Source organism: Crocodylus siamensis, chromosome 2, assembly GCF_052110815.1.
Source record: "Crocodylus siamensis isolate JL-2025a chromosome 2, ASM5211081v1, whole genome shotgun sequence".
NCBI classification, from domain to species: domain Eukaryota; kingdom Metazoa; phylum Chordata; order Crocodylia; family Crocodylidae; genus Crocodylus; species Crocodylus siamensis.
In genome coordinates, this window is record NC_143396.1 from 275,636,534 (window position 1) to 275,656,666 (window position 20,133).

At 42.1% G+C, this 20,133-nt stretch overlaps 1 protein-coding gene across 8 annotated transcripts in view; it reads right to left on the reverse strand.

Annotated features, from left to right (window-relative positions):
• The window catches only part of CDC42BPB (CDC42 binding protein kinase beta), a 127,586-nt gene that overhangs the window by 54,643 nt on the left and 52,810 nt on the right, over positions 1-20,133 (reverse strand). For all 8 annotated transcript variants that reach the window (XM_090034074.1, XM_090034076.1, XM_090034073.1 and 5 more), the window contains exons 3-4: positions 9,282-9,365; positions 5,198-5,293 (exon numbers count right to left, since the gene is read on the reverse strand). In XM_090034074.1, the coding sequence (XP_089890200.1) occupies positions 5,198-5,293; positions 9,282-9,365 (180 nt within the window). The remainder of the gene's footprint in view (positions 1-5,197; positions 5,294-9,281; positions 9,366-20,133) is intronic.

Below are 20,133 nucleotides of genomic sequence, written 5' to 3' on the forward strand. Positions count from 1 at the left end.
GACCAGTGACAAATGCATACGCTTCCTATTACTAATACTGAGACACTCTTTTACATTTCCTCCCATTCTGTGACAAAGCTTTAAGAACAATCTTGGTAAAAATCTACTTTATAGAATAAGCAAAGCAAATCCTTCATTTTATTGCAGATGGAAGCAAGCTCAACTCCAGCATCACTCAAGGAAAGTAAAATTAAACCAACAGAACCCTAAAATACAAGAGAAGGCAAAGAATGCTGCCTGCTTATTTTTACTCAAATTTTTGCTAAAGAGAAACTATGTAAAGGATAGTGTAAAAGAGGCATAGTTCACTGATCTCCACACAGTTCTATGTGTAGCTTTCCTTAAACCTACGGTGAGTTTATTTATTATAATATTCATCAATGTGCTGCAATTGTACAGTCTGGAATTTCTAATATGCATTAGGAATGCTGCATGAGACAAATATGAACTCAAGCAGAGGCGAGGTGTTATGCAACCTCAAATCAGACCTGAGACAGATAGTGGGACTTCTATTATAAGACCATATCTGAGGCTGGTTAACCAACAGGGGTATGTGAAGCAGGCTGTATTTGATTCGGATTCGGATATGGCCCAAATCAGAGAGAGTGGTTTGATTCGTTGATTTGGATCACTGTCCCCTATTTGATTAGTTTGAATCTGAAGATTCGATGCCGATTCAGAGAATCAGCGATTCGGACAGACACAGCTTTACAAACTTTTTCTACATACCTTGAGGTAGCAGGCGCAGCTTGTGATCGCTGCACTGCTGGGGCGCATGGAGCGTCCCACAGGAGTGTGGGGGGCCCTCTATGTGCTTGGTGGCAAACCCGGAAGTGGACTGGAAGTGCACTTCCAGGTCTGCTGCTAAGCATGCTGACGAGCCCCTGCACTTCTGTGGGACACTCCATGCATCCCAGCACTCATGAGCCCCTGCTACCTAGAGGTATGTAGAAAAAACATTTAAAGCTGTGTCTGTGTCCAAATCTCTGAATCAATTCAGACAGTTCCAAGAGATTAAAGAGTCCTCTGATTCGATTCAGAGATTCAGCCACTGAATTGGGCCGAATGTCCACTGAATTGAATCAGGGACTGAAGCGTCGCTCAGCCCTAGTAAACAACATAAGCTTACAAAAATCACCGATTAGAAAATAAGCAAAGCTCAGAACGCCACCAAATTGCATCTTGGTATCTGTCAACTATCTCTGTGTTCATTTATGAAATTGTGTCATTCCTACACTGTGTAGGTGATGTCCTCCTCTCCACAAGACTTGAGTCCCTGCATGGGGGAGCTACAGAGAAAGGTACTAGACCACATGAATACACATCTTAGAGCAGCTCTTTCCTGAGAAACACCCATTCAGCATGTGAAACCAATGAGAATAGTACCAAGAACCTGTGAAACCCTTCAGCAGAGGGAACCACCCAAGAGACGAGAGACACCCTCATGTCACTCCTCTCAGATTCTTTCCCCAGATGGCAGGAACCGAAGAGAAAGGGCTTTTTGCAATACAGTTTTTCCTCTGAGAAGCTTCGATGGACATGAATTAGGAGGGGCCTCATAATTCTTTGAATTTTTTCTTAAAACCTCTTAGAACCTTGTTGTTTTCCAACACTGCTCCAGGTACAATTCTGCAGTCATGGAAATTGCAGCAATGCAATAGGCAACCGGCATGGATAGTCAGTTCATACAAGACTTGAGTGAAAAGAGCTACAGTAATCTGAGTGTCTTAATTCCCACAGCAAGTTAGGGAGCTACTGGGAAAAGCTTTCTATTTTAAAGGTATGTGAAAACTTCAATTACAAGCACACTCTTTCACAGTTCATGAAGTATATGCAAACAGATAGTTGCACTTAAAGTTAAATGTACTATTGAAAGATTAGATCAGTGTAAACAAGAAATAAAAATTTAAAACCCAAGGTCACTGCTGATTAAAATAAGCTGGCTGTTTTTGTCGAGAGAGTAATATTCTGTCCTATATTTATTTCACTGATTATTAAAAGAATACACTGTAGTGAATGGTAGTCTTACTAAACTCCACTCCTCTCATTACCAGTAGAGTCTCCAGTTAGTGCAAAACTGAAAAGCACAATACCTATAGTTTAAATAATTTTGGTGTAGCACTACAGTTGACCTAAAAGAATATATATCTAAGCACAGGGTAGACAACCACCCCCAACTGCAAGCTGGAATGACCCACCACAGGTCAGAGGTGAGGCTGGGTGGGCTTTAGGACGTGCCTGCTGCCAATGCTCATCCCCACGAAGGCATGGGAAAAGTGCCTGCTACTGGTGGCCCCCACTGGTGAATGCTGCTGCAGACCCGCATCCCTGCACCAGATCCAATGGTTCAGTAGGCTGTAGGCTGCTGACCCCTAACCGGCACTTTTTTTTCCTTTTTTAGCAGCATCCTATGCCCTTGTCTCTCTTTTTCGACATACAATATTTTCTTTCTTGCAGTCCTTCCCTAGTATCTAAGTAAATTTTTGCCTACAAAAGCTCATACCTCTCTAAATCAGCTGATCTAAGGTGCCAACCTGCCCTCTGCCCATCTTCAGGCTAGCACAGCAAGCCACCTGTCTGTCTGTCATGTCCTCATTTCTCAAGGTAAAAAAAAAAAAATTTCAACATTTTAAATTTCTTGATCATTAAAGACTGCTGCTAATTAGAAAGACTAACATTTCATCTTTTCTAGAGCTAAATGCCTCCCTTGGAGATAAACTGAAGACACTAGTTTAACTGAAGACACTAGTTTAGAATAAGTAGTAGCTAGCAGTCGTCCTTAGTGTTTTTATACATATATTAAAAATAAAATATTCCATTTATGTCATAATATGACTTGGGAATTAAATCATTCAGAAGGGTGGGGTTTTTTTTGTTGCTGTTCTTCAGTTTGTATGTAGTTCATAAACTATCACATAATATTTAATTTACCACATATCCAATTAAGTAATATAAAAAGTGTGGAGGCAGCGGGAGGTAAGGAAGGGAATATATTTTTAAAATGTCATAAATTAATACACATTAAAAAAATTAAAAGGAACGATAATGAATAGATCCTATTTTTGTTTTGTTCAGTGGTTTGTTTTCAAACTCAAATATTCATCTAATTATATTGTAGGTGAATTCTGAAATTTCAGTTAAAATATTTTTTTAAATAAAAACATTATTTCTCTAGAATCTGTTTTGCCCAAATGGACAAAAATTCTTTACTTAGTTTTGCAAAAAGTGTTGTAAAAAGTCTTTTCCCTGAATCCACAAAGAACCGTTTGAAAGAAAAGTTTCTGACCAATTCTAATAAAGTCTGACCTCATGGACCTTAGCCTATACTAGAAAAACTAGTTGCTGTATAACAGCAACTGTCAACAATGGCACAGCTGTCTGGTGCCAGCAACAGCTTGTTTAGACAAAGGCTCAAGAACAAGAACACGTATTACTGTCAGAAGAACCTGCTCTGAACAGTTTTTCATGAAATGATAGCACAAATGCCTGGCCCACATCTAAACCAGTATATTGTTGCTCATTGATACTTTACCATGCAAGTTTTCTTGTGTCACTACACCCTCTAAAGCAACACAGTAGAATATTTCATGATGGTATGCTTCCTTGTGGTCGCTTCAGGCTTACTCAGAAAGGCAGATTCTAGATGAATATTTGAGTCTGAAAACAAACCACCAAACCAAACAAAAACAAGCATGAAAAAGCTTCAGCTGAGAGAAGTAGCATGGGAGGTGGTCTGAAAGGCATAAGTCTAATTTTCATCAACTAAGAGTACAGTTGAACTTGTAAGAAAAATCTGTTTCTGTCACAGACATGGTTACCTGCTACATAGTGTATTTTCCTGCATACAGTACTCTTCTATACACTATGTACACCTTGTTTTCAGAAGGTGGTTTGAAGAAAAAAAATGTCTGAACAACAGATAGAGTAGCAGCAGCTAGGGACCTGAGGCTGCTGCCAGTCCTGCATGACAGATCCAGGGCCATGGGGTCCAACTGTGAATCAACCCTGCACAAGGCCATGTCATCCAGCTGTGGGGATCCCCATTTCTTACATATAATGTGCACCCCAATTGCCACTAACTGGTTCTGGGGAGAAAGGTACAGGTTAATCATTTTTATTTCTCTCTCTCATGTTAATGCCATCGTATTGTTTGTATATATCTAGATTGTGTGTGCGTGCGCGTGTGCACACGTCACACACAAAATTTAGATTGGCTTTTTTTCTACTCTTATTACAGTAGTATATTTCTATTTATAATCTGTTATGTTACTTCTTTAAGGCACTATAAATTTGAAAGATCCACCTCTGGTGTCATGTAATATTGCCTTTAATTTTAATAACGGTAACAAAAAAGCATGTCTAGATCATCATGCAGTCCCTTCCAATCTACTGAGGTTCACCAGAGTCAAATCAATTCCTGATGGTCAGAACAGTATAAGTTAGACAAAGCAGTAGTCATGAATGTAGTAAATGTACTAAATAGCTACTATGTAATACATAGCTGTTTTTTTTTAAACATGACAGCTCTATACTTTTTGACTTAAAAAAAATCAAGTGAAAACCTGCAAATGCCACTTACTTGAATAATGTTTTATAGAAAACATACTGTGATTTTATAATACAGAATCTTCATTAAGAATGATAAAATGCATTTATCCAGATCTTACAAATATTAAAATTAAGTATTTCAGATAAAATACATTCTACCACTGTCATCTGTTTGAAGTAACTTCTCACATACAATAAGAAGTTGTAAAGAAAACCTTTGTTCAAAGACATTTGGGCATTTTAAGCACTACGGTTCAGTAAAATCTTTTAAAACCCCCAACAACAGTGATTCAGCAATGGTTTCTTTGGAGGTAAAGAATATATCAAATCAAATACTAGTCAAATTTTAATTTTGTGACTAACTTATGACAAATATACCCATGATGACAGATTAACCTATCTGAGGTGATATACAGGCTAATGTACATAGTGTACTTTATTTAGAGCCACAGGAAATTTTTCTCACTATCCCAGAATTATTATATTCAGTCCTTTTTTGCATTCTCTTTAAGGGAAGAACAGTGGTGAAATCTTGCAGCAAGAAAAGAAGAAAACTGATTTAGTGCACCAAAATCCTCCAGCTTATCAGGAAAAGAATAAAAAAGTTTAATGACATAAAGCTTTGTTTTTACTCGCGAATCAAACTTACCAGATAGTTCTCATCTTGAAAGGCATAGTGCAACGTAGTAATCCACTGACAGTCTCCATTCACCAAAACATTTCTCTCTTCTCGGAAACAAGCTGTCTAAAAGAAAGGAAAAAAGGCATCATTAGAATCCATCAGTCTCTGCAGGATGCATATATATGCATGTTTTATAGGATTATTTAAAATTTCTGAACAGAGGTCTCTATTCATTGGAATTTAGTCTGCACGAGTGGCAAGGCAGTGAATCTCTGCAGGCTTCTGTGGTTAGGCATCCAGTCATCTTAATCCTGGCCAATGGCCTTTTTAAAGCAAATTAACTTGAGTCACTGAACTCTTCTGTTCCCCAATGTACTTTGAAAAAATATGCTTATATCCCATTGCAATCTGTAGCAAAATTACAATGGCAGAAGAGTTGAGCTTATCCTTCTTGCACAGGATCTGTGTGAAAAAAGTAGCTATACAACAGCAACTTACCATGCTAGATTCTCATAATGCCTTCAAGAGAACCTCCCGATATAAAATAGCACAGAGAAGCAGTGAAAACCTGCTGTTCCCCACAATGTCTGGCACATTTCTAAGAATTAAAATTCATTTAAGATTTTATTTTTACTAGCCATCTTGGATCAAAACATCAATTACAATTGTGTCCTTGTGATTCTTCCACTAAAATTAGGTTTAGACTGCAATTATAGCTATGCTATTACATTTGTAGAGTGTTTCGCAGTCTCAGTTTTCATTTAAAAAAAAATCTGATAATTTTTCAGGGTTCATCTTCAAAACATAGAAATTGGGATAAAAATCAGGATAAAAAGGAAGAAAAAGACAAAAATCAGTTTAAAAATCAGGGGGTAAAAAAAATCCACAGTGAGGGAGGAGGGAGTAAGGCTGGGACTACGGAATGGGCAGGGGGAGGGACACAGCACAGCCTGTTGGCCACTCCCAGGGCTGCAGCAGGGAGCAAAGCAGGGGAGCTGTCAGTGGGTGCAGGGGCACTGTGCCAGCCTCTGTTGGGGGGCGCAGGCCCCTGGATCTGTGGCAGAAAGCACATGGCGCTGTGCCCTGCCTTTCTTCCCTGGCTGCATTTGTGCCCCTTCACCCTGCTGAAGCAGCCTGCTGCCGGGCTGCCCTGGCATTTGGGTGGGGAGTGGCACGCAGCTGGATGGGGGGGTTAGGGGGGTGGACCCAACCCTGGCACCAGCACCTCCCGCCCCGCCCCGCCTGGGGTCATAGCCGGGAATCCCATACCCACAGATAGCAAGTCCAGCCCCACAGGTCTGTGTGGAGTGGCTGAGTGCAGTGCCTGCTGCAGGGAGTGGGGCCAGGCTCTCCTGCTTTCTGCCTCCCCCCACCCCCCAACAACCGGGCTTGCAGCTCCCAGTGCCTGCGGCAGGGCCAAAGCTGTTGGAGTACAGCTTGGACCTGCCTACCCCAAGAGTGATCCCCATGGCCTGTCCCACCCACCCTGGCAGCAGCTCCAGACCCTTGTGTGGCACCCCACTGCCCTCCATGCAGCTGCCACCACCGCCCCCCATGACTTCTGGCTAGAAACCTATGCCTCAGGTAACCAGGACAGTGGCACTTTATAGTTTACAAGCACCACCCATTTTTTCAATTCAAATCCCTGTTAACTGGCATGAGTGGGGAATGGACCATTCCCCACTCGTGACAGTTAACAGGGTTTTGAACTGAAAAATGGGCCTAAATCAGTAAAAACTGAGTGACTTTAAAAAAAAAAAATAATCAAGGAATCAGTGAAAAAAAATTGGTAAAAACTGAGAATGCGGAACACTACTTATGTATTTTCTTTATTTGCCTAGCACATCAGGAAATGCTTGGTCTCTAGAGAAGAAGTTTACTCTAGGTGAGGATTTATTTATCCAAGAAGAGGTGCACATCTCAGCACACCTCAATCTTACACTTTACCACTGTCAGTTTAGGATTTTGTGCTAGCAAGTCTTAACTTGTGATTCCCAATAGAATGAATGTGCTGTAGCCATATCAGCATGCCAAATAGCTATTTATGCTACAGGAAGTCAGTATGTCTTAGCATTAATAACCACTCATTTTTAAGTGTTTATTGGCATTTCTACATGTGCTGTGAATCAGAATGCTATTTATGCAAGTACTATTCCTTTTAACACTTACTGAATGAGACAATGGACTAGTTATGCAGAAGTCACTCTGCATCACAGTGATTCTGTCTGGTTTTAAGATCTATAAATACACGGCTATTGTCTCAGCTTCCACAGTTAGTTATATCCATATCTTAACATGCACATAAGAAACCTCTTTAGTAACCGTGATAAATAAGCCCACTTACTTGAAATAAGATGGGGACAATGTGAACAGTCCTAAATCTGTCCCTCATGAACAATGGTGAAAGTTGTTATACCGCATCCTACATAAGTGGCATGACTAATTTTGACTGGAAACACATTTACAGGTACTAGTTGGAGGTTGATAAATCATTTGTTTGTTTGTTCATTTTATGCTGCCTTGTTCCTCGTACAGTTAATATAAGAACATATATTACTCTAATGCACTATTGTTATGCTTAATGAATTATACAATATTTCTTATTGTAAAACAGTGAGCATTAACCAGCCCACCATATTCACTTGAGCCTCTTGATAAATTGGATAAAGCACCCGACATCTGTTTTTCAGGAGAGAGTAAACCAGTTAAGAGGCTGCTAGGTGCTCAAAGCTTTTATTTTAAAAGCAAAGAGCTTGCAACACATGAAAATAAAAGCCTGATAGATGTTTCATAGACCAGACAGAGATTTTTTGGGAAACTGGATCAGGCAAATGGGCCAAAAGAGGAAAATTTTAAGTGAAAAAATACCCTATTGTCCTCATTGCAGCATTTCTTAAGGAGAAGGGGACAAAAAAAATCACTAAGCAGAGAATGCAACTGGAATGACAGCAGTTTGCCCTGGAGAGGAATATGGAGCAGAAAGAATCAGGGATGGGGGAGAAGAAGGTCAGAGAAAATAGCGATGCAGGTATTTTTCCTGAGCCAAGTCCTGCAGTTACTATGCAAGTGTTAACCTAGTATAGACTGGTTCCCTCAACCCTATATGAAGATGGAGAGGGGCTTTTTACTGTGGCCATAGGGTAGAGACAAGAAGCAACTGACTCAAGCTGCAGCAGAGGAAAGTTATGTTGGAGATTAGGAGGAACTTGCCAATTCTGAGGGTGATCAAGTATTGGAACAGGCTGCCTCGAGAACTGTAACATTTCCATTCTTGGAAATTTTCAAGAGCAGGTTAGAAAGACACTTGGCTGGGATGGTTTAGTCAGAGATGGTCCTGCCTTGAGCAGGGGGCTGGACTAGATGACCACATGAGATCCCTTCCAGCCCTACTTTCCTATGGTCCTGTGATTTAAGATTTTGCCATTCCAGACATACGTGTCACGAGTACCCTTTTGGAAAGCCCCTTTCAGAATGATTTCAAACTGCTTCAATTTCAGTTTGTACACTGCCCATTATAATTTTTGGAAACACATGACTACCCTCTAAAAAAAAATGTAAGCCTCTCAGGTGATCAGTTTTACCTTGCCAGGTTCACTTCAATTTATTCCAGACCCTAAAAGTCTGGCGTTCCCAACATTTTTAGGTACCATCTCTGCCAATTAGACAAATGCAGCTTAAAACAGAACACTTCCCAAATACTTGCTTTTCAAATGTAAGGAAAAGTCCTTCATTTTCAATTTTTTTAACATGTGGTTCTGAAATGTCATAGCAACAGAAATCTGATGCTTCCACCTAGTCTTTAACTTGTCTTTACTGTAAACAAAAATCTGGCCAATAAATTCTGGGTAAAAACTAGGGCAGACTGTCTGGTGAACAAATACACAGCGAGGCTGAGAACAACAGATGCCTGAAAGGGACTGTCAGAGTTGATTGCATTAAAGCAGGGTTGGGGGTTTTTGTTTGTTTGTTTTTTTAAATGAAGCCCCTTATCCGCATGAAATAATTCTTTTTAAATCTGGAAGAGTTTCAATGTAATTTCCCCTAATGTTGTTTATAAAAATTCTCTTGTTTTAGGGAAAACTCCTCCCCTCCCCAAACCCACAGTACTTACCTCTGCTCTTTTAAGCATTTCCCATTTATTGAGAATTTTCATGGCATAAATGCGCTCTGTGCACTTCATTTTAACAACTGCAACCTGTAATAATAAATTAAATGCATTTAATCAAAGAAAGAATAGTAATAGTTATTCAAATGCAAGATAAATGGAAGCATGATTTTTAAGGAGCAAATAGTCAATAACGTTAACTGAGCTTATCACTTACCGCTCAATGTCTTTGCTTTATTTTCCCCCTCATTACTACATGATACATAGTAACCCTATGTGTGGTCAACTCTTCACAATCAAATAGATGGGGGATGGTACAAGAGAAATATGAAGCCTTTCATATGAAGATGTGCAGTAAAGCTACATTGTTTGTCAGGAACAAGCAATGTTTGTATATCATGCCCTCAGCCAGTACAAGAACATTTAAAAGGGCAGCCACAGAAAACAAGAAAAGCTGCTATCCAAACTAAAAACAAGTCTCCAGACAGAAATATGCTGCTATAGCCAGAAACCTCAAAAGATAGATATCTGCATGTGATAAACCTTACAATGCTACACACTGCTCTATAAAAACTGAAACACCAATTGTAAACTTGCTTACTATTTTCACTGCAGAATTGTACCCTGTATATGCTGTTTATCAAAGACTCATTCATAATATTCCATCTTGGGCCTGTCACTAGTACAGAAAAATCACATGCTAAGTTGCCTTTAAAGTGAAGGAATATAATTATGTTTGGGAAATACAAAGGCTACGTTGGAGGCAAGACTTCTCAAAAAAAATTCAATTTCCTTCAGGCCAACAAGAATTCTTCCTAGATGGAGACTTTCACCTCTAACAAAATTCAAGTGTTAATGTTGGGGGGGAAGTTCCCATTTTGCTCTCAACCCTAATGTCTACTACAGGCAACCTTCTCTTCTCAAGTCTAGAGATGAACTGCGTGGGTCACGCTGCTGCTGCTCAGAAGTTTCATTGGTTTGAGACACATAAAGGTGAACCTCGACTGCCAGTTTTCACCACTGCCAACAGAGACCTTAACAGGAACAGTAGAAACTTGGGAGAAAAATCTGGTTTGCTTACAAAAATGTTACGAGCAGGAATGGCAATTAGGCACAGAGGTTATCTCAGAAAAAAAACAATTAGAAGATGAGGCTGGGCTAGTATAAGATGACAACACTTTTCATCACAAAACACAGAAGACTGAGGAAGGGAGAGCTGCAGATGAGCCCACCCTTCACAACCAGGAAGCTGCAGGCAGGGGAGAAGAGAAGCTTTGCAGCCAGGACTCCTGAGAAGACTCCAGCCAAGAACCTGTCAAAAAGTCCAGCAAAGTCACCTCAAAGAGGTCCTTGCAAATCAATGAGTGCTGTTTACAATATATTAATGTAGCTATATTACTCATCTATAATTGATCAAGTACAAAATTCTGAGGTATTTTTGGTGAAAACAGGGTATTGGGCCTTAGTTCAGGAACCAATCCCCCATTTATAACATTGTTTCTTATGAGAAAATTGGTTCCAAGCTACAACGTTTCAACTTAAGACGCGGTTTTCAGGAACCAACTGTGTTGTAAGTCCGAAGACTGTCTGTACAGTAGATGGTCCAATCCATTTTTTTAAAGTCTGCTTATCAGGGCAAAGCCTCAAGCTAACAACTGTTTTAAGCACTGGTTTTAGATACAGACAAGCTCATTTCACCTGGCAGTAAAGACTGAAATGAGTCCAACTCAACCTGTCATTGGTTGAATACCTTACCTGGACAAATGTTTACACTAGAAATTAGGTGATACTGAAAGTGTTTATTAGCAAATATATATTTTCTAACACCTTTAAAATATTTTAGCTGGTAACTGGCAACCATAAATGGACAGCCCCAAATCTTACCAGGGTCGGCTTACCCACTTAAGGGTATTAAGTCCTGTTTTCACCAGCATTAGGACACAAAGAATAGCTAAAACAGTTTAACTAGTCTTGTGTTCCTGGAACTAAACCTCATTTTCACACTCTCTCTTAGTACATGGATAGGACTCTCTTTAGAAAACTGTTTAATTGAATCAGTTTGCTGGATAGGGTTGAAGGGACAACATGGATTGAACTATAAGGAAAAAGCTTTGCAAAGCTGAAAGAGGCGAAACTGCCCATCCTTATATTTTTAATTCCTTTCACACTAAACATTTTTGAGGAAAAGGTACGATCCAATCCGAAAGTGGCTACCTATTGCTGGAGAACTACAACCCAAGGACAAAATTTAGTTTTTCAAAGCCAGGGAGAAGTAGTAGCTGCGAGTCTTCAAGTATAAGCCTTTCATTCTTGTACCTTGGACAAAATATCAAACATCTACTGAGTCACAACTTGTGCCAACTTGCACCACATACAGATCCAAATATGTTTGATAGGTTTGAACTAGACTTTATCTGAATGCCTTGCATCTTTTAAACTCCTCTCAAAACTAAGTGTGCAAGGTACTGTGGTGGATTTGTAAGGTTGCAGTGGTTTAAAAAAAAAGTTCAAGTCTGTTCCAAAAAGGTGAAAAAGGGCAGCAGGCAAAGCAATGTTACAACTTGGTCTGCTGTTCAGAACAGGGAAAGAAAGCTGAAGGCAATGCAGTTTAAAGGCAATGAGTCCCCCACCCCTCTCAAACTCATGCCATGGTCCTATTACACATAAAAGCCACAAGGAATTTATTCAGCTCAGAAGCCATGAGGAGGGAAAAAAGTGGAAACCAAAGTTTCATGATAAACACTGTGCTACTCATCTAAGAAAAACAGCTTCATCTGGAGCACTACTGAGGCCATGACAGGAAAACTAACTGCTCCATTTCTTTTCTTATGCAATAGAACAATAAAAATTAATCAGGCTTATGCCCCTCATTATCAGGGATCCCGCTTTTCTCCGATTTAAAAAAATCCCCAATTTTCAGATTAAAATAAAGTAACTCAAATCCACATTTTTCTGAGATTAAAATTAAACACCATTCTGTGTGTGTGTGTGTGTGTGTGTGTGTGTGTGTGTGTGTGTGTGTGTGTATGCGCGCGCGCGCACACCTCATTTTAAATCATAGGAAAACGTGGATTTGGGTTACTTTTTTAAATCCAAAAATTGGGCATTTTTTTCAAATCGGAGAAACCAGGATTCCTGCTCATTATTTAGGACTTCTATCCATTCCCCACCCCTGCTGCATTGTTGGTACCCATCTCTCATAATTAACCAGGGTTTCAAACATTTTAATAGCTGTTGCCACCAATAAAAACAATACTATTAACCTATTTTAGGGTTCTGTTAAGCTTCTTTAAGCTCTAAATGAATATTGCTGTAGCCATTTGGAAGATGCATGAATTATCGCCTTTGCTCCTCTCTCTCCTGCATGTCTAAAAATTCCATTAAAAGCTAACTGTACATAAAAACACACTAGCCATTTTGATAGAAAAGGGAACAGAGACTGATTCCACTATACCATGGGTGTCACGCTCATTTAGCTCTGGGGGGCCAGTCTGCGGGCTGGGCTAGAACTAACCCACTGCAGCATGCCTGCAGCACTGGGTCCTACCTACATGCTGCATGTGCTAGTCCCCAAGAGCTGCATGGGGTGTGTGCTGCCCATGGCACGTGAGCTGGACTTAGTGCCGCAAGCAATAATGGGGGGCACTATGGGGTGCCATATACAACTGGTGCCCCAGACTCCCTGTGCCGCAAGCAGTACTCGGTCCAGTCTGTACACTGCAGGCAGCCCCAGGGCTTGGCTGGTCCTGCACGTGGTGTGTGAGGCTGAACCGCCGACGCATACTGCACACAGCATAGAGGGCTAGCATGGGGCATGCACTCCATGCAGAGCCTTGATAACTGATCCTGTGCACTGGCTCCAGGTCTGGTGGGGTCCTGCAAGGAGTGCACACCCTGTGCTGGGCCTGTGCTATGTGTTGCACATGTTGGCCCATGGACCCAGCAGTGCATGCGACAGAGGGCCCAGGGAGCAGGTGGCATGCAGTGTCCCACACCCACCTCCTGTGCTGTCTATACAGCGTGGACTGGGCCAGTCCAGTGACACATGGGCTGGATCAAACACCTTCACGGGCTGGATCTGGACCACAGGCCACACGTTTCACACTTCTGTGCTGTAATGTAACTGACAAACGTTATTGTTAGTCTAGAATATAGTTTTCCAGCTAACAGTGAGAGAAGTCACTTAATGTCAGGGCTAGTAGACCATAGACCAGTAGTTGGTACGATGTGAGGAAAAGCATCAATGTCTATTTTTCTGAGCCCTTGCTGAGGCTTCCCCATACTGCTGCAGCTCCCTTTTTACATTAAGAGGGAAACTACACCATGAAAAATCCTGCTGCTGAGCTTGGCTCTCACATTTTTCCATGTCTTCAAAGATTTAAAAAAAAACAAAAAAACCAAAAACCCTACCTAACCACCCTAATAGGAGCACCTTATAGAATAATGTACAAGACTGGAGTTCATTACAACTCCTAGCCCTCATTTCCAGGGCATTACTACAGCAGCTTAGTTTGCAACAAAGAGGGGACTTCCCTGTTAGGCGTCAAAAGTTCTCTAAAGCAAGCCCCATTAAGGCCGACATGCAATCATGAAAATGGAGAACCAGGTTTTCTGTACTATATGACAAGCAAATGTTTCAAAGGAGAATTTTCTACTGAACTATCAAATGATCTAGCTCAGCAGCATCCAATTTTTTTGCCCTCCAGGGTAGGGCTTGGAAAACTGGCAGCAGGGAGGGGTGGCAGTGTTAACCGCCACCACTCCCTCACTACCCAATTTCCTGACCCATAGGGAGCCCTGTGGACTGGGTGACATGGCTCCATGGGCTAGCTTTGTTTCACAGACCTGGAGCAGTGTACCCCTGGTCTAGCTGAACTCTGCTGTTTTGCTGCTGGAAAGTGCAAGCAAAGAAAATTTCAGACAGCTAGCACATCCCTGTTTCTTTTACTTCAACTATTGCAATGCATGGCTATTCAAATATTGCATACTGAAGGCCAGGGAAAGGGGCCTCTAGGTGGAGAGGACGCTTCGCCAGCATGCAGGATGACAAGAGAAAGGGGCGCCCAGGTAAGCAACAATGTCCTGGGCGTAAGGGGGAGGCACGTGCACCCCCAGGAGGCCTCAGGTGCCTCTACACCAATGCTCGTAGTATGGGGAGCAAGCAGGAGGAACTGTGCCTCCTGATTGCAAGTAAGAATCCCGACTTAGTAGGGCTCACAGAAACCTGGTGGGACCCTACCCACGACTGGGCAGTGGGCATTCGGCGATACACCCTATACAGAAGGGACAGGATATAGAGGAAAGGCGGGAGGTTGTGCTCTATGTCAAAGAGCAACTCACATCATGAAGGATTAGCTTTGGGTTAGAGGAGGGTTGGGCAGAGACACTGTGGGTCAAACTACAAGGGGGGTGTGGCAAAAAGGACCTTACGGTGGGTGCCTACTACAGACCACCCAACCAGGGGGAAGAGCTGGACTGGGACTTCTCTGGTCAGCTTATGGAGGTGGTTAGGTCAAGGGATGTCATTGTCATGGGTGACCTAAACTACCCAGACATTTGCTGGGAGGAGCAGACAGCCAGGTCTGACTGCTCGAGTAGGTTCCTGGCTGTATTACAGGACCTTCACCTTTTCCAGGAGATGCACAGCCCCACTAGAGGTAACGCCTTGCTGGACCTGGTCCTGGTCCTGGTCCTGGTCCTGGCCACCGGGGATGACCTGGTAAGGGGACTGCAGGTCCTCGACCACCTGGGCAATAGCAACCATCACCTGTTAGAATTCACTATCCAGCGCAGGGTGTCAAGGGCTTATAGCAAGACTAAAGCCCTTGACTTTAGAAGGGCCAACTTCAATGAGCTTCGGAGATTAGTGGGGGAGGCACTGAGGGCCCAGAAGGTAGAGGAGATGGGAGTCCATGAGGGACGATCCTCCAGGCCCAAAAAGTAACAGTCCCTGAGAGAAGCAAGGCAGGGGTAAGAGTGCTCAGAAACCTCTATGGCTTAGCAAGGGCATTCAGGAATGCCTGAAGACTAAAAAGGGGGCGTACAACCAGCGGAAGGGAAGAGCTATCACCAATGAGGAGTATTCCTCCTCGGCCCATGAGCGTAGGAGGGCTATTAGGAAGGCCAAGCCAGAGATGGAACTCAGGCTAGTGTCCACGATTAAGGACAACAAAAAGACCTTTTTCAAGTACACTAGGAACAAGAAGAGAGCATCAGGCAATGTAGGGCCCCTGCAAGACTCAAACAGTAATTTTGTGGCTACACCAGACAAGAAAGCCGATCTTTTTAAAAGTTTCTTTGCCTCCGTTTTCCTGAACAGGGACCGAGACAACCCTCCTACCAAAGGTAGGGACAATCTTGGGGATAGCTCTGTCAGGCCTTGGGTCAGTGCAGATGTAGTTAGGGATCTTCTGGAAGGTCTGGACATCTTTAAATCTGCAGGTCCAGATGCCCTCCACCCAAGGGTGCTGAGGGAGCTGGCAGGGGTCATCATGGAGCCCTTGGCCCAGCTGTATAAGCATTCGTGGTCATCTGGCCAGGTGCCGGGGGACTGGAAACTAGCTAATGTGGTCCCCATTTTTAAGAAAGGGAGGAAGAAGGACCCAAGTAACCACAGGCCCGTAAACCTCACCTCGGTCCTCGGGAAGATCTCGGAGAAAATCATCAAGGAGCACATCTGTGGGGGGCCAGCAGGGGAGATCATGCTCAGGGGCAACCAGCATGGGTTCATCAAAGGCAGGTCCTGCCTGACCAACCTGAGTGCCTTTTATGACCAGGTAACTAAATCCTTGGATGATGGTGTCACCATGGACATAGTCTTTCTAGATTTTACAAAGGCCTTTGACATCGTCTCTCATCCCATTCTCATTAATAAGTTAAGCAACTGTGGCATTGATGCCTACACAGTTGGATGGGTAAAAAACTGGCTGATGGGGCGCACTCAGAGAGTAGTGGTGGATAGGTTGTACTCAACCTGGCATGATTTGAGCAGTGGGGTCCCCCAGGACTCAGTTCTCAAGCCAGCGCTGTTTAACATCTTCATCAGCAACTTGGACGAGGAGATTGAAAGCACATTGTCCAAGTTTGCTGATGACACTAAGATGTGGGGCAAGGTGGGCACACTTGAAAGGAGAGAGAGGCTGCAACTAGATTTAGACAGACTACAAAAGTGGGCAAATGAGAATAGGATGGGGTTCAATGTAGATAAATGCAGGGTGCTGCACCTTGGGAGAAGGAATCCACAGCATACACACAGGCTGGGGAGTTCCCCTCTTGAAAGCACAGAGGCGGAACGGGATCTTGGAGTAATGAGCCACCAATGCCAGACCGCAGGCCAGCAAGGCTAGCCATACCTTGTCATGCATTCAAAGATGCATCTCAATCTGGTCCAGAGAGGTGATACTTCCCCTCTATGCAACACTGGTCAGGCCGCAATTGGAGTACTGAGTCCAGTACTGGGCGCTGCACTTTAAAAAGGATGTGGCCAGCCTGGAGAGAGTTCAGAGAAGGGCCACCCGTTTGGTGAGAGGGCAGCAGGACAGGCCCTGTGAGGAGAGACTGAGGGACCTGAACCTGTTCAGCCTCAGCACGACAAGGCTGAGGGGGGGGACCTGGTGGCTGCCTACAAACTCATCAGGGGAGATCATCAGCAAATAGGTAAAGCCCTTTTCTCCCCAGCCCCACCTGGGGTGACAAGGAACAATGGTAATAAGCTGATGGAGAATAGGTTTAGGTTAGAAATCAGGAGGCAATATTTTACGGTTAGGGTGGCCAGAATCCGGAACCAACTTCCTAGGGACGTGGTCCTCGCCCCTACCTTGGGTAAATTCAAAAAGAGGTTAGATGATCACCTGTCTGGGAGATTGTGAACCCAGCATTAATTCCTGCCTGTGGCAGGGGGTCAGACTAGATGATCTGTTCAGGTCCCTCTTGGCCCTAACTACTATGAAACTATAAAGAGTTACCATCAGGATGACCCATTCAAAGTTCCTTTCCTTTGAATTTTGTTTCATAAATGTCACTGTGGCAACTGTCTACCTTCTGCTCCTTTCACTCTCCCAAGAACCAGAGGGATAGCTTGCACTAGCAAACTATTTTGGTGCTGCTATGCAGGCAATCTCTGCATTACCCTCCCACACACCTTTTCATTTTATGACAGAGAAGATACATTAGGAAAGATTAAGTACATTTCCCTAAAGGTCACACAGGAAGCAGTCAGGAATACAGCCAAACATCCCAAACCCTAGACCTTTGTTTCAACAAAAGCACTATTTTACCATGTGTTTTTCAGTATTTGTCTCTCAAGAAAGCATGAAAACCAGGAACTAAAGCATACATGCAAAGCATTCAGGTAGTTACACTATGAGCTAGCAGCCTGTGTCAATTTGTACTACTTTTTCAGTACAGTCTTTCAAGATTTTCTTTCTTGAAACAAAGCTCTGCTTCACTCTTACTGGAAGAAAGCAAAGGATAAAAAAATCCAGCTTAAATAATTTTCAGACTTCAGTAAGATCTAATATTTTACTTCTGAAAATTTATCTTAAAAACCACATCTTGCTTTAAAATTCCATCTTCAAGTAGCAATTTGAGCTAATAATTTCAGAGTTGCAATGCAAAAAAACCACACCAAGTTCCACCTTTACTTACACCCTATTTAGCACCACTGAATTAACTGGGGATGAAAGTCAGAGCAAAAGTTCTCTCTACATACCACAAATTCCCTCCCCAGCTGATCCCAACTCCTGAAGGTTAAACATGTCAAATACAATGCAAGGTAGGGATCTGCAAGTTTTCTTATGATGTCAGGTTTACAGCCTCAGTACAGGAGGTAAGAAATGAACAAAGATGCCTTTAAGTGTAAAAAGTCTTCTAGAAAAAAAAATATCTGGAAGAATGATACTTTCTGCTGGACAGATTATGAATCTCTGGATAGCTAAGTTCTTGGAAAACTGGCTGTAATTTCAAAGACAAGACAAAAAAGCAATGGTCAGACCCCCTTAGTACTTATTCAATGTCACGCCTTCACAGAAAGGTTGTCCTGATGCAACGAAGTAAAAGAAAGAGGATGAAATTCAATACTATAATACTCAGGGTCACATGTAAGGACTAGGAAGAATTTTGTTACAAGCTGGGAGCTCATCCGTTTCAACTGAACAAGAGAAGGTACCTGCATGATGACTTTGAACTCCCAGTGCAGTGGGACCAAGAAATGGCAAATGTGATTGATGCCAGGATGCATCAGGCAAGGCATTTCCAGCAGATACAGGGAAATTTAACATCACTGTACAAGCCATTACTAAAACCTCTTCTGCAATCCTGTATGCAAGTCTGGCTACTAGAATGCTTAGAGGAATAGAAAAACCTATTGTACAAGTGCAGGCTGTAAGAACATGGTTTGTTTACCCTAGCAAAATGAAAATGGAGAGACACTGTGATAACACCGTGATAGCTGTCAATAAATACACCAGGGGGAAGGGTAGCAGCTTTCTCTGGCCTTGATGTTGAAGGACAATGTTGGCAGATGTTGCCCCCATTGCTCTTACTGACTTTTAAAATGGATCAAGATCAAGTGTTAGAGTAATGTTGTAGCTATAAGGGTCCAGGAATTATGGAAGAAGTAAGGATTTCCTGGGGTGATCTCTTTTATTGGACCACCTGCATAGTTGGGATAGAATCCAGATTTCTATATCAAGCCTATTAACTGATAAATATGAGGCAAAATTTATTCCCAAATGGCAAAAAGACATTTTTGTTTGAGCAAAATTTAGGGTTGCTTTGATGTAATGGATTTTTCTCTTGTAAGCAGTCTAGATTTCATGTGTTGTATTCAGTGTATATTTCATTAAGTATCTACAGCTTGCATAACTACTTCTAACCTATTAAAACCCACATAATTTATTCTTAGTTTCTTACATGTGACTAACTCAGTAATGATTTTGGGAACATTTACATTTTCCAGGTAAAGCTGCTATAATAATAGAACCCACACTACTATAACAATCTTGATATATTAGCTATTATTTTTTAAACAAATTTGCTTTATGAACCAGTGCTGGGCTTAATAGTACCAGAGATTGAAGATCCATGACTTACTGAAAAATAGGCAATCTGAAGAGAGACACAGCTATACAGACAATTTTCATCTACTCATATAAACTGGTGAGTCCATTTTAAAGTTATACCAGAGTTAATAAAACTGATTTGTTGGGGTAAACAATAAGAGTCTCATCTTTTATTCAAAAACCTTATTTTTGCTGTTAGCCTTCAATACTCTCCATGAAATCTAAAAGTTAAAGTAACTTACTGTATTTAGCAAAATCAAGGCAACTTTTTGGGAGGTGGCAGGAGCGTGGGGGGAAGAAGAGGAGATGTAGAGAGGGCTGACAACTGCAGCTCCTACCTCAGTCCCTGAAAGAGGGGGATGAGGAGGACTGGAGTTAGAGCTGCAGAGGAGCTTATTTTTTCCATATTAAATAGGGGAGGAGAAACCTTGTCTTGGATTTCCAATTCACACATTAGTATAATCAACAAGGAAGGTTTTACAAGCCCAATAAAATCCCTAAGAAACACCTAAGCTATTTCATTACCACCAGCAGGGATGCCCACAGTTGACTGGGCCTGGAGTAGAACTAAAAACAAATAATTTGCCAATCTAGGTTCTTAAAACCTACCTGTCTTCGCAGTTACTGCAATACAAACTGACAGGTACTACTGAGGCAATATAAAGCTCATTAGAATTGCATTCAAATGTCTCCATTCTCAGAGTAAGCCATTTAATATTTCTGCACATATATTACAGCAAAGCAAGGTCAAAATCAAGTGCGTTTTGCAGTCAAGTTAATGATCATTCTTAATATTT